Raw genomic sequence first — 14869 nt, 5'->3', positions numbered from 1 at the left:
TACTTACTCAGGAACAAGATAATCAAAACAAATAAACTTAAAAAGGCCAACAAGATTTGGTGGGCTAGAGGAGTTGGCCACAGACCAGATTACAAGCCTCTTCCTACCATACACTCAGGCTATTACATGGTCTATACAGCAACACAGTTAGATTAGTGAAGTTACCTCTGCCCTACACAGGGACTTATATTGAAGGGCAAAGAATGGTGTGGAAAGATGATAAGAGAATGAGATGTCAGCTCCTGCATTGCTGGTGGGAGTGCAAGATTGTACAGCCCCTTTGGATGTCAGTGTGGCGATTTCTCAGAAAATTAGGAAACAACCTTCCTCAGGACCCAGTAATACCACTTTTGGGTATATATCCAAAGGATGCTCAATTGTGCCACAAGGACATGTGCTCAACTATGTTCATAGCAGCTTTGTTTGTCATAGCCAGAACCTGGAAACCTAAATGCCCCTTGACCAAAGAATGGATAAGGAAAATGTAGTACATTTACACAATGGAGTACTACACAGCAGAAAAAAAATAAAGACATCTTGAATTTTGCAGGAAAATGGATGGAGCTAGAAAACATCATTTTGAGTGAGGTAACCCAGACCCAGAAAGACAATTATCACATAAAAGAAAACTAGCCTACAAATCACAATCCCAGAGAACCTAGACAACAATGAGGACCCAAAGAGAGATATACATGGAATTAATCTACATGGGAAGTAGAAAAAGACAAGATCTCCTGAGTAAATTGGGAGCATTGGGACCATAGGAGAGTGTTGAATGGAAGGGGAGAGGAAGGGAGGGGAGCAGGGAAAAATGTAGAGCTCAATAAAAATCAATAAAATTAAAAAAAAATAAGGTGTCAGGACCTCCCTTTCTAGAAAAGTTGTCTTCGTACAGAGTCACTGTGGTATCATATGACCAAGGAACAACAGAATGCCAGGATTCAGCATATAAACAAATTCTATAAAGATATAAAACGTAAAAAATTGTATTATGCCAGAATTTGAAAAATAACTGCAGCAGCTTCAGCCTGAGGATTTTTTGGGTACTCTGACTACTAAGAGTTAATAATACATTGTTGGGGACATGGCAATCTGCCTGGACTGGCTTGAGATTTTCTTTCTGTCTAGTGTCCTTGAAGACCCAAGAGCTGCCAGCCTGAGAATAGACCGGGCTATGTGTTTGATGAGTAGAAATGATTGTAAGAGATAACTTCATTTTCCCATGGCTTATCAGTGATGACTAGAAGATATGCAAGCAAAAGTTAAACACACATCCGCAAACAAAATATGGTCTATGTTTTGGAACAACATGAACCTGTACCTACTTACTAAATTCTGTGTGAGTAAAGAAGCATTCTGACTGCTAGTCAGTCACGTTGCGACATTCTCCAACAACCAAGGGCCTGGCTCAATCCTCCCTCCCAACTCCTTACCTCCTCTCCGGGACCTGGCCATTGCCAGGCTGGCCTCTGGCAGCAGTACACAGTAAGCCGCTTGTGAGAAAGAGAAAGTTGTTGCCTCTTATCTGGAAAACATGGTTCTATTTGTGTAGCAAGGACAAAGAGCTTGAGGCACTATGAGTTTTCAACACACACTGGCAGCATAGGCGTGCACAGGCAAACATGTATGCATCAGACAGCAGAGCGTACGTGAAAGAGCTTGTTTGTGGTTGGTTTGCTATTTTTTGTTTGATTTTCATGTTTAGAAGTTTACATTATTGACTTTTAATGGGGACATTGTTTTATCTTGAATATTTTTATTAGCAAATTAATTTGCCTACTTTTTCATTCAAATTATTTTGTTTTTTAAAGGTTTTATTTTATTTTTAATTATGTGTATATGTGTGTGTTTGGGGGTGAGGATTCTACCTGTGAATACATATGCCTGTGGAGGCCAGAACCATTGGATCTCTTGGAGATGGAGTTATATATGCTTGTAAGCCACATGATGTGGGTGCTGGGAATTGAACTTCTGTTGGTGGAGACTACTTGCTTGTTCCTGGCTGCTCAGACTCAAAATAACCACACAGAAACTCTATCAATTAAATCACTGCTTAGCCTATTAGCTCTAGCTTCTATTTATTTATTTTGGTTTTTCGAGACAGGTTTCTCTGTGGCTTTGGAGCCTGTCCTGGAACTAGCTCTGTAGACCAGGCTGGTCTCGAACTCACAGAGATCCACCTGCCTCTGCCTCTCAAATGCTGGGATTAAAGGCGTGCGCCACCATCGCCCGGCTTAGCTCTAGCTTCTTATTAGCTGGCTCTTACACCCTAAATCAACCCATCTCCATAATTTGTTTATCGCCACATGGCTGTGACTTACCAGATAAGGTTCCATTTGGGGCTACCTGGCTTCTCCCTGACTCTCTGCCTTCTTCCTCCCAGCATTCAGTTCAGTCTTCCCTACCTACTTTATTCTGCCTTATCACAGGCCGAAGCAACTTCTTTATTCATTAACCATTAAAAGCAACACATGTACAGAAGGACTTCCCACACCAAACTTCGGTTCTCCTCAGGAGGAATATTAACAGCCAAGTCATCTGTCTTTCCATGACCAAATTATTTTAGAAGGTTTAAAAATAAAGTGTGTCTAATTGATTTTTCGTGTGTGTAAAACAAAGATCGAATGGCATGGATAGCAGCACGAGTAACTGACACACAAATGAGAAAATTTATTTTGGAAGCCGGCGCTGTTTATCTGCAAAAGGAACATGGTCTGTTGCTTTCTAAGAACTTTTTGTGTGGAAATTTAAATTTTGCTTGTCTAACATAAAAGCCCACACCCCCAGCTGTGAATCTTCAAGACACGCAAGAAAGGTAGAGAGAACTTAAAGATGCAGCTGTGGCCAGGAGAAGCCAAGAGACTGCACACATAGAATATCATGATGTCCGGGGAGAAGGCTTAGTGGTTAACAGTGCTTACTGCTCTTATGGAGGACTTGGGTTTGGGTCCCACTGCCCACATGCTGGCTCACAAGGGCTTGTAATTCCAGTTCCAGGAGATCCGACGCCTCTGGGTTCCTCGGGCACCTGCATGCAGGTCATACACATAAACCCCCCCCTCTATCTCTCACACACACACACACACACACACACACACACCTACACACACACGTGGGCATGCACGCAAATACAAACACACAAACTCACACAGGCATACACCACACATGTGCACACATACACGCAAACACACAAACACACAAACTCACACAGGCACACACACAGACAGATACACAAAGCTGTAACTTTCTGGTAGTTACCTATGTATGTATACATGTCCCCCAGCACTTGACGTTTGTCGCTCAGAAATGTTGGGGCCCCTCACTGGTCAATAAGACTGCCCCAGTCTGGTGAGGTCGACTTTCTGGTTCTTGGCCTTGCTCTCATCTTTCTTATAATATGGCTATCAGAACAGCACAAATTCCCTTTCAGTGAGCACGCCAACACTCATGAAGAACAGGTGGGTCAGCAGAGGATTCCTGAGTCTGAAGGGAAGGGATGGCTCAGAAGGAAGTTGAGTCTATGTCCTCTAGCCCAATCCACGTCACTCCGAGCTTCTTTAAAGCCAGGTGATGACCACCACTCAGATAAATGGAGATCTATTTTTTAATAATTTATTTTTTAATATTTTTAATATTAAATATTTTAATATTATTTTTAATAATAATAATAACAACAACAACAACAACAGTGTTTCTTTTTGGCTGAATTACACCTCAAATTATTGACAACCAAACTGACTCCTCCAAGGGGCTGTCAGGTAGAGACGCTCCCACCGGTGTCACGGTAGACTTCTAGGGCTGTTATCTATTCTGAGGATAGAGGCAGGAAGCTTATCTTTGGGCCCCACCACGAACTTCTCAGTTATATTGAACTGGAGATCAGCTGACTGTATGATAACTGGAGCTTGGATTCAGGTGCTTTGTGAGGTGAGGAGGGCAGAGAGGACAACAGCCACCTTTGCCCCAGGACATCAGGAGACCAGGTAGTCAGTTCCCTCGGAGCCACAGAGAATCTCCATATCACAGGGAGACAAGTGTGGTATGAGTTGGGGCCACACGTGGGAACCATGTCAAGAAAATCTGTTTGATCTGGAGCTAAGGCCCCCCTGCCCCACTGTCTCTGAGAAGGACACCTTTATTTAGTTTCAAAGTAAATGACAGGTTTACATTTCAACAACTTGGGCCACCAGAAGGGGAAGGCTCTGTGTCTGCCTGCATAAAGGCACATGTGTGCGTGTGTACATGTGTTATATGTCTTCATGTGTGACACACGCTAGTTATAAGCAAACATCCGCACGGAACACCTGGGAGTGAGCCTAGCACCCGCATCCCTGAGAGGTGTCAGCAATGCTCACGCACAGTACGGTAGAGCATACAGCAAGGCTGACAAGCCAGACTTCTCAGTGTGCAAGACAAGCGTTCTCACCTGAGCCTTTTCACATCTTGCTGAGGGAAAGGGAGCAAGGAGGAAGTGAGGGGTTTTGAGGTGACTAGCTCCCATACGCCTTCCATGGGCAGATGATCCACAAACACAGCCTCGGGGTGGGCCACCATGTGAGGAGGTACCAAGCCTTGGTCCCAGGATGCAGCCCTAGCTCCAGACTGCCCCAGTTGGAAGGAGATTCTGGCCAAAGGCTCCCAGACCAGGCTTCCTGTGCTCTGCATATCCTGTGGCTGAACACTGCATCTGACTGCTAAGTCACTTTGCCTTGAGCTTTTATCTGGTGCCCAGTCTATAAATAAACCCTGCCTTGGCAGCCAGGGTCCCTCCCAGTGAGCCTTGGCTGTACTCATGCTTGGGATAAATACTTGACTGACCAGAGCTCTTGAGTTGGAATGCTAGGACCATTAAAATGGAAGAATTTAAAACATTCTTTCCAAACCTCTTGGGCACCCACTCTACTTGGCTCATGCAGGCAGGACATTGAGAACAGGATGTAGAAAGTGTTGGTGCCAGGACGAGTATGTAACTTTACAGCAGCTATGCTTCCTCAGGCTTCCTTGGAGAGCTGGCTTCCCTTGCAGAGGAGGGAGAGCCTCCAGCTCTTCCTAAAAACATCACTTATATCCTAGCAGTGAGAGTGGGGGATGTTTCTGACTCTGCTGCCTGATTTTGGGACCTATTCCTCCTGCCATAGTGCCTCATCCAACCTTGGAAGAGGAGTGTGTGCCGTGCCTCGTCTTCCTGCAGCTTGAGATACCATGGCTGGCTGATAGCCACGGGATGCCCGCCTGTACCTGAAGAGAAACAGTGGAGGAGGAGTGGATGGGGCAGGGAGGCGGGGAGGAGAAGGCACTGGTAGGAAGGAAGGTGGGGAACTGGGAAGAGGGGAGGGAGGGAAAGCTTTGGTTAGGATGCAAAAACAAGAGAAAAATCACATATATACATAGGACTGGGATGGGAAAGCAGGACACAACTCTACTTTTTTCCTTCTCCTGCCTTCTTTCCTTCTTTTTCTTTTCTTTTTTTTTCTCCACAGGGTTCTTCTGTATCTCCCTGGCTGCTCTGGAACTCACTCTGTAGACCAGGCTGGCCTCGAACTCACAGAGATCTGCCCGTCTCCGCCTCCTGAGTGCAGGGGTTGGAGCTACTGCTCTCGCTGAGCGTCCACATCTCACAACCGCCCGTAACTCCAGTTCCAGGATTTCCGGCTGATCTCTGAGGCTCATGTATGCATGTGGCGCACATACATACACTTAGGCACATATACGGAAGCCAAAGATGGGGATGGAGGAGACAGGGGAAGCCCAGACACAGTGAGTGGGCGAAACTGAGAGTTCGGGCCAGTGAAAGGCAGCGGAGCAGCCCAGGGTGCATGGACATAGGCCTCGCCCAGCCACTATGTCTTGTCCTGCTTAACAGCAATGCAGGGATACCAGCCAGCCCACTTCCCTCCGCCTGGGCACATCAGTGGTCCAGGGCATGCCCCTGAGCAAAGATGTTGCCCAGGGAGTGGGCATATACATATAGAAGAAAGTGATTTTTTTTGTTGTTGTTGAAATCATCCTGAACTGGGAAAAACTCATGGGCAGAAGGAGACCAGTTAAAGGTGACATAATCTGTTGGGGCCACATGCCTTGATCCTGTCTAGATGACAGGATCGGAGCAGGTCAGAGAAGTTTCCTCGTAGGTGCAACTTCTGGACCTGGGCTGAGTGGGGTAACAAGCGAACAAGCGAGCAGGGACAGCAGCCTCCAGCAGCATTTGAAGGGCCCACAGTCCTAGAGGACCAGGCTCACCGTGACTCAACATAATGCTGTCATCTGAGCAAGAGGGGGCTCCAGGGAAGGAGGCTCATGGGTCACACCAGGAGGCTCTGACTGCAGTTTGGATGTCACTGTTCCTGGGCAGAGTTCCCAGCCTCAAGCCTGGCCATCTGACTGAACCCCGCCCCTTCCTGAAGAAGAATGTGGAGGCTGTGTAGCTGAATCCAGTAAACCAACCCGTTTCTGGGAACTGAAACTGAAAGCAGCTCTGGCAGGGGCCCCTCCTCCGGGGTGGGGGGGGGATAGGGGCAGGCAGGGCTCATGCCTACAAGTGAGGAGTTGGAGCGAGGTCCTGAGTGGAGCAGGGTCTGAGAGGAAACCCAGGAGCTCAGGCTGCCCTTCAGCTGCTCCAGCTCCTGTACTCGCTCTTCCCGGAAGGTCCCCTCACCTCTGTTCTCTCCCTCCTGAACTGGATTCCAGTTTTCTAAGGCTTCTGAGCAGGTAGGTGAGAGACTGCTAAGCGCAGCTTGGGCTATAAACTGCTTAGGGCAGGCTGTCTGGGGTCTGGTTATCCTCTTAGGGATCCTGAGCAGCAGGCACCAGCCCTGACTGTCTTCAGGACCACACAGATCCTGTTGTTTTGGCTGAGTCGAGTCCTTCCAACCCACCAGCCCTTCCTTACTGGTCTGTCCCTGGCTTTGGGTCTTCTGAAGGGACCTAGTTCAGAGAAAGCAGGTGGGGGGTTCCTCACATTCAGTCAGCCACTCTTGATGTTCCCTTTGGGGCCAGAGTCCAGGATGAGAACTCCCCACTGGCAATATTGGAATGTCCTGGAACTGTGTGAAGTGCATGCGTACTTCATGTGGAACTCCCAGGGACTAGGAGTCCTGGCTTGGAAGGCTAGCTTCTTCAGTGACCTCCTGTCTAACTCAGTTGAGCGTTTTTATCTGTGTTGGAGAAACTGGCTCTTCGCAGGGTGCTGTGTTCATCTTTAACCTTTCAGAGGAGAAAACCGCAAAATACAGTTTGACAGAACCCAGTGATACAGACCAACGTGCAGCCACCTAAACTGTGTAGGTGACCTTCTCATGCAGGTGTGAGAGTGTGTTGCTTATGTGTGTATGCATGTGTGTGAGTGTGTGTGTACATGTGAGTGTGCTTGCTAGTGTCTTTCTTTCTTTTCTTCCTTCCTTCCTTTTTCTTTCTTTCTTGCCTTAAATCTTTCTTACAGTTCACAGAGGCTTTTCCTTTATGTATTTACATCTCTAGAAAAAGAATCCCAGGCATTTACCTCCTGTGTGCTTTTGTCTTGCTTCTTCATGGTTAATGAAGACTAAGGTTGTCACCAAACAGAGAGTTCTGACGTATTTCTAGGTCTTTGAGTCATATCTCAAATCTAGGGTTGATCACCCCACACTTGTTCAACCTCCCTGTGAGGCTCCCAACAATTTTCCCAGCTCTGTGATCATCAATGATTTAAAATTTACCTATGGGACTGTGGTTCATCATTATAGTTAGTAACTGAACGATGGCTTAGAGCATGGCCTGATGGTGACCTGGCGTTTGCCTCTCTTCTCAGCCCTGTTGATGCTCTTGAGAGCCTCTGCCAGGACACTCGTGTGCACTGTGGTGTCGGTGTGGAAAGACGGGAGAAGGCTCTCCTTCCTTATTTCTAACAATATATTTCTCCATCTGTACTCAGGTGTTGTAATATTATTTTTCTAATAGGTTCTGAAGAAGATTAATGATCTTAAGGCTTGTAAGAGACCCACAAAGTTCAGGCCCATGCACATAGACCTTCATACTGCATAAAACCGAAGGGAGAAGGAAGCACCAGAGGAACACCAGCCCAGAGATCTGAGTGGAGACTAAGAAGCCTTCACCCAGACAGCAGAGAGCTATAGAGAGAGCATCCCACACATTCGGTCATGATGTGGCTAAACGAGATCTGGAAGGTGGGTAGCATGGCTTGCCCCATGCCAGGTCAGAAAACCGAGACTTCTGAAACTGTCTGGGTTTCAAGGAGCAGGGTGAGTCTTCAAACACAGGTGGGGGTTCTTAGTCAACCCCGTTCACACAGAGGGCAGGTCCAGACCCAAGGACTGTGTAAGGAGCAGCAGCAGGAAGTGTTTTGGGAGCAGAACTGGACCCATCCCAGGAGGGGAACAAAGGGAGGAAGCATCCCAGGAAAGGATTGAGAGGAGGGGTCATCCAAGGAAAGAATGGAGGGAGTGGGGGTGGGGTGGGCGGTGGGAGGCCACACCAGGAGAGAACTTTATGGGGCCACCACAAGGAACTAACCAACAGAAGCTGGACCCTGGAAGGGGTCCTACAATTGATGTGGAACAATAGGCCTTATGGGGCAGACACCAGGCACTTCAGTGTAGGGACAGGCCAAGTGCTCAGTTGCTTCATGGGAACCCAAGGGGTGGGTTTGGCTGGGAGTAATTCATGGTGCTGATATACACTGTGTGGATTAAAGAGATGGTCTTGAGTTTTCAAGTTTTTGTTTGTTTGTTTGTTTGCTTGCTTGCTTATTTAATTTTGAGAGAGGGCTTCCTCTGTGTGTATTGGAACTCACTCTGCAGGCCAGGTTGGCCTGGAACCCGGAGAGCTACCTGCTTCTCCTGGAATGAAGGGCATTTACCACTACATCTGACTGAGTTCCGAAGTTTTTAAATGGTGGAGATACACACAGAAAGGGTTAGATTTTCCCTTCCTTCCTTCCTTCCTTCCTTCCTTCCTTCCTTCCTTCCTTCCTTCCTTCCCTCCTTCCCCCCATCTCTTTGAGACAGGATCTCATGTAGTCCAGGCTAGTTTCAAATTTAATGTGTAGGTGAGGATGCCCTTACTTTCTTATTCTTCTGCCTCCAACTTCTAAGTGCTGGGAATAGAAGTGTATGACACCACGCCCAGTGACAGTTTACTATGACACTAGGGATTCACCTATTGAAAACTTTCAAGGGCCTGCCATAAAAGTTTTCACTCAGGGTTAAAAAAGAGATGCCACAATAGGGGTAGGAACTAAAATCTGAAGACTTTAGGACAAGAATCTTCTCACACATGTTCTTTCTACTCTTGTGTTCTTTATTCTTCTCTCTTTGTTCTTCTGCCTCTACCCTAATTCTTCTGTCCTAATCGTTAATAATTTCTTTGCTTTAATTCTCTATCTCAATTCTAATTCCAATTCTCTGTTACAAATCTCTATTCCAATTTATTCTTGTTCTAATTACTTTACATTCCTCCTCCTCCTTCTCCTCCTCCATCTTATTTCTTTTCAATCTATTTCTTCCACTATAACAAATTCCCAAGTTGCTAATTCATTAGCAACTTGTTAGTAATAGTAAAGCAACAAGGAAAGTTCTCGGGAACACAGGCATTCTTTGAAGATGCTTAGCAAAAACTTATCAGCTAGTTTGTAGCCGACTGCAGCTGCAGCTGTGAGGAGGTTCCCACCGTCTCTTAAAGGGGCCGCTACAGGTTAAAAGGGAGAAAACTAAACCATTGAGAGGTCTAAGGAAAAGGCAAATAATACATTTCTTTTTTTTTAATAATACATTTCTTAAGGGTGATTTATAATATCTGGACATGGTTAGTCAGTTAGGTGCTATTGGTCTCTTGAAGGACTAAGAACAAGGAGAGACACCTGCAATACCATCCTAATTCATCATAAATCCTCTGAAGTCTTAGGTCCTACAAGGACAGATGCCAGCAATTTCGTAAGTAAAATCTGTGAAAGTTCCGTGTGTGACCTGTCCAGAAGGACACATGTCTGGTCTGGCCAACTTTCTCTTTCAGTAAGGCTAATGATAGCGAACAGGCTTCTACGTTTCTCACCGTAATGTGGAGAATATAGTATAGAGAGAAGTAATCTTTTCGACCATCTACAAATGTGTGTGCCCGTATATTGAGATGTTATCATGAGATTACATGTACACATTACATGAAAATGCATAGTAATGGCGAGCTATCATAGCTGTTATTGCACACGCAAAATTACAGATGAAAGCAGCAGTTTCAGAGTCAGTGGTCCTGCTGGTTTTGCCAGGCAGGCTTCCTCCATCTGAGAATGATTTCTCAGGTGGGCCAACACCTGAATTATCACCGCTATAAGCTGTAGTTCTGTCATGGCCCACAATAGCTCATGATAAATGCTCCTGACATCACCTCAGGGATGCATGCTTGCTAGGCAGGTACTCTCATCAACTGATAACACCCCAGCCTCTTGGGTTTAATTTTTTTTTAAATATTGGTGGTGATGTATAAAGAAGGGCTTTGATGTCCAAGCAACCTGTCTTTTTGATTTTCCTTTAAAGGAAATAAGAGGTAGTTTATTCTGGAGCCATTTTGACTTATCATGACCCAGGAAGAGAGATTTAGGTCACCTCACATTCATGTTCTAACATGAAAGCTTCATGAAGTTTTTATAGATTTACTCAACAACAACAATAAAAAGCCAGAAATTAAGGTATTCTTAAAATACATTGCTGGGTACATCAGAGTGGCGGTTATAGCAAAATGGGGGAAGCTTTTATTTTGGCCCAAGATGCCATCTGATCATGTTCTGTTGTTGTTGTTGTTTTGGTTTATGGTTTTTCAAGACAGGGTTTCTCTGTGTAACAGCCTCTTAGAACTAGCTCTGTAAACCAGGCTGGCCTCGATATCACAGAGATCCGTGTGCCTTTGCCTCCCAAGTGCTGGGGTTAAAGCCATGCATCATCACTGCCTCGCAGCCATCTGATCATTTTAATAGAGTTTTTCTTTTCTTAAGGACATAAGGGATAGTTTGTTCTGCAGCCATTTTGATCATGTCCTTGGAACACAGATTTATGTGTTTCTCCAAATTCCATGATTCAACAATCCCTGCTAATAGTGGGGTTGTGAAGATGGCCCATCCCCCAGAAACAATGTGGGGAGCCGTGATCTTGACTACAACCCACAAGGTCACCCCAGCCAATTCTCACTACAACCCTGGTTCACAAATGCTTCAATCTCATGATAAGGATTCAGTCAGCTCCCGTTTGCAGAATAGTCTGAATCCTTATTTTAGTACCAATGTCAACACACAGGGACACAAAAATTTACTGCTTATTAAGAATCAGTAGGTTGGGACTGGAGAGATGGCTAGGCAGTTAAGCACACTGGCAGCTCAACTATTCCCGGCACCCACATTGTGGCTCAAAACTGTACTCCCCTCTCAGAAGATCTGAAAGCCTCTTCCACTTTCTGAGGACAGGAGGCACACACATAGTATACAGACATACATGCAAGCAAAGCAAGCATACATACAAATAAATCTAAAAATCAAATAAACAAAAGACCGAATCATTGGGTTATTTGGGAAGTTTGGTTTGTCCTGTCTGCTGAAGTTGATGGGTTACTGGTGTTTACTGTGAAGGTAGTTACAGATGAATGGTATCAAAATTTTCATAGTGTGATAAGAAATAGTTAAATTCTTTGGGCTGGGGAAACGATCCAGTCAATAGAGTGCATAGGGCCATGAGTTCAGCCCCCAGAACCCACATGAACAAAGCGGGCATAGACACATGTCTTAATCCCAGCACTTGGGAAGCAGAGGCAGGTGGATGTCTGTGAGTTCAAAGTCAGCCTGGTCTGCAGAGTGAGTTCCAGGATATTCAGGGCTACATAGTGAGACCCTGTTCAGAGAAAAACCAAAAGCAACACAAGACAACCCCAAAACCTAGGTGTGACAAAATAGATTTGCAACCCCACTGCTGGGGAGTAGAGACAGGCAGATCTCTGGGACTCATTGCCCCCGCAATCTAACCTCATCAATGAACCACAGGTTCCAGTGAGAGGCCAGCTGAACAGACAAGGGCTGGGGAGAAGACTTGGTGGTCAAGAGCACGGGCTGCTCTTCCAGAAGGGCAGGGTACGATCCTCAGCCCCCATGTGGCAGTTTACAAACATCTGTAGCTCCACTTCCAGGAAAGCCAGCAGCTTTCTGGCCTCTCAAGTGCCAGGCACATGTGGTGCACATACACACACAGGCAAAACACCCATACACATAAAACCAAATAATTAAAAACAAGGTGACTAGTCTCCTTAGGAATAACACCCTTGACCAACATGCACACACATGCACATGTGTGCGCATGCAACACACACAAACACAAAATCCATCTTTCTTCTGAAGACAGGGTCTCACTATGTAGTCCTGGTTGACCTGGAACACACTGTGTAGGTCAGACTGGCCAGAAACTCATAGAAATTCACCTGCTTCTGCCTCCTGAGAGCTGGGATTAAAGGTGTACGCCACCACCACCTCCAATGAATATTTGACTCGTGAGGAGAAGCAGAGTGGATGACTGGCTGTGGAAAGCTGGCTTCTGCAGTGGTCAGACCTGCCTACCCATTTTCCCACTGAAGGACCCAGCTGACATTCTGTAGCTTGGACTCAAAGGTCCGCAGGGCAGCTATAAGGTAGGCATGGGGAAGGGCCATGCAGCTGCAGGGAGAGCTCATCCCAGAGGAGGTACCATACTCTGTTCAAGGGAGTTGCTATGCTGTCTCCGCTGGCAGATGTGACTCCCATAACTGGGGTATGTGACTTCTGTGGATTCCTGTGTCATCCAGTGTCTTCTTGTCTTCTGCAGGCTGTCACACTTTTCATAAACATGGCAAAATCCCTCATCAGTCCATCGTCTAAATCCATCACCGCTAATGAGTCATTCTGTACCAACCAGATCCTCAGATCTCAAGAAGTCAATAAGAAAATTGGTGAGGCTGTGAAGGAGGGGAACTTGCTGAAACTGATCTTTGTGGTTAATGATATAATGAAGAGTATGTCTAGACACCCAATAAGAATTGCTGTAACTGGGGACTCCGGCAATGGCATGTCATCCTTCATCAATGCTCTTAGGGAGATTGGACATGAGGAAGAGGATTCAGCTCCCACTGGGGTGGTGAGGACCACCCAGAAACCAGCCCTATACTCCTCCTCCAAGTTTCCCAATGTGGATCTGTGGGACCTGCCTGGCACAGGGGTCACATCCCTGAGCATGGAGAACTACCTGGAGGAGATGGACTTCAGCAAATGTGATCTGATTATCATCATTGCTTCTGAGCAGTTCAGTTCGAATCATGTGAAGCTAGCCAAAGCCATGCAGAGCATGAGAAGGAGGTTCTATGTCGTCTGGACAAAGCTGGACAGGGACCTCGACACAAGTGCCCTCCCAGAACTCCAGCTACGGCAGAACATCCAAAAGAACATCCAGGAAAACCTCCAGAAGGAGGGGGTGGAGGTGCCCCCCATATTCCTAGTATCCAACTTTAGTCCTGATTCTCTCGATTTCACTAAGCTTAGAGACAAACTGAGAAGAGACCTCTCCAACATCAGGTATGAAGATTCCTTAGAGACTCTTTCTGGAATCTGTGACAGGAGCATCAGCGAGAAGGCGTTGTCCCTGAAGAATAGCATGCTCATGAGACCCCAGGAGACAGCTGTGAGCCGCATGTCTGATACTGCTGACCTCCAGGAGAGTTTTGAAAACTACCAGAAGCTCTTTGGTGTGGATGATGGGTCCCTTCAGCAGGTGGCCCAGAGGACAGGGACACTGCAGATGGGCTGCATGGCCATGAAGTTCCAGGAGTTGCACACGCAGGACTGGAGGCTGAGGCTCATGATGAGTTTTCCTCTGTGCATGTTCCTCAAGTGTCTTGAAATCTCGTGGTGGTATGGCTTGTGGAACTTTTTCACCCGTCGCTTAAGACTCTGGAGACAGCTCCTCATCGTTGAAATAGTTGCTCAGAACGCCAAGACTGTCTCGAGGAGTGTCCTAAAGGATAATACCCACCTTACTGAAGTCATTTGAGGAGGGTCTAGCTGAACCTCAAGTGAAATTCGGGCAGCCTCAGGGTCTTCTTTTTGCTTAAGAACCTAGCTATTTTCTAGAAATGAAGAACAATAGCAACATGTTGTAATAAGTCTTAATATCGTTAGAGGAGGTAAGAAAATCGCTCATCTTCCCACAGGCAACTCTAATACCCCGTTACTTGGAAGAATAAGTGTCTGCCAAGATCATCAGCTACACTTTCCTAGCTCAGCACTTAGCACTGATGCTTCCAGTTTCATTTTCCTGCACGTGTCCATCAAATGGTGTTCCTCCTAAACCATGAAAGTTGTCTTTGTCAATATTGTTTCATTCTTATCTATATCTTTCCCTAGATACCCCAGTGGTGACTCAACTGGCCCAAGATGCTCTTATAGACTTGGAGGGTGGAGGTGGAGGTGGAAACAGTCCCTGAAAATCTACTGTGTGTTGGGGCTGTGTGTGCACGTGGGAGCACATGTGTGTGGTTGCATGCACACCACAACATGTGAAGTTTGTGTTCACTTTCTACCTTATAGGTTCTGGAGACCTATAGGTTCAGAGATCCATCTGCCTCTGCCTCCCAAATGCTGTGATTTAAAGGTGTGTGCCATATGCTCAGCCTGGCTAACTCTTCTTATTAACTGAAGTATGTCAACCCAGGATACAGTTTTTGTGCTTAAAAACTCATCCTGAGAGAAGCTCCTGGGAGATGGTAAAGACATGGGTGTCTAGCAATAAGGATACTTCATACAACTGGCTTCAGTTAGTTTTGGCAGTCCTGGATGATGGGCCATAATTACTGTGGAAATGTTATTTGTGAGGAGAGG

General features: G+C 46.1%; 1 protein-coding gene and 1 pseudogene across 3 annotated transcripts; one reads left to right on the top strand and one right to left on the bottom strand.

Moving 5' to 3' along the window:
• The first annotated feature begins 6519 nt into the window (after positions 1–6519).
• Positions 6520–14362, top strand: LOC142860791 (immunity-related GTPase family M protein 3-like). Of its 3 annotated transcripts, XM_075992512.1 has the most exons (3): positions 6520–6708; positions 7936–8162; positions 12825–14362. In XM_075992512.1, exons 2-3 carry the CDS (start codon positions 8136–8138, stop codon positions 14040–14042), a joined length of 1245 nt encoding a protein of 414 aa, XP_075848627.1. In that variant the 5' UTR covers positions 6520–6708; positions 7936–8135; the 3' UTR covers positions 14043–14362. The 3 variants fall into 3 exon arrangements, with proteins under 3 accessions (XP_075848627.1, XP_075848628.1, XP_075848629.1); XM_075992513.1 differs by lacking the exon at positions 7936–8162 and having other exon boundaries at positions 6529–6708; XM_075992514.1 differs by lacking the exons at positions 6520–6708; positions 7936–8162 and adding an exon at positions 8796–8910 and having other exon boundaries at positions 11527–14362.
• Positions 7473–8010, bottom strand: LOC142831607 (small ribosomal subunit protein uS8-like; annotated as a pseudogene).
• Positions 14363–14869: the final 507 nt, after the last annotated feature.

Source organism: Microtus pennsylvanicus, chromosome 11 (genome assembly GCF_037038515.1).
Source record: "Microtus pennsylvanicus isolate mMicPen1 chromosome 11, mMicPen1.hap1, whole genome shotgun sequence".
NCBI classification, from domain to species: Eukaryota; Metazoa; Chordata; class Mammalia; order Rodentia; family Cricetidae; genus Microtus; species Microtus pennsylvanicus.
Note: the sequence above shows the minus strand (reverse complement) of the source record. Positions and strands in the feature narration are given on the sequence as shown.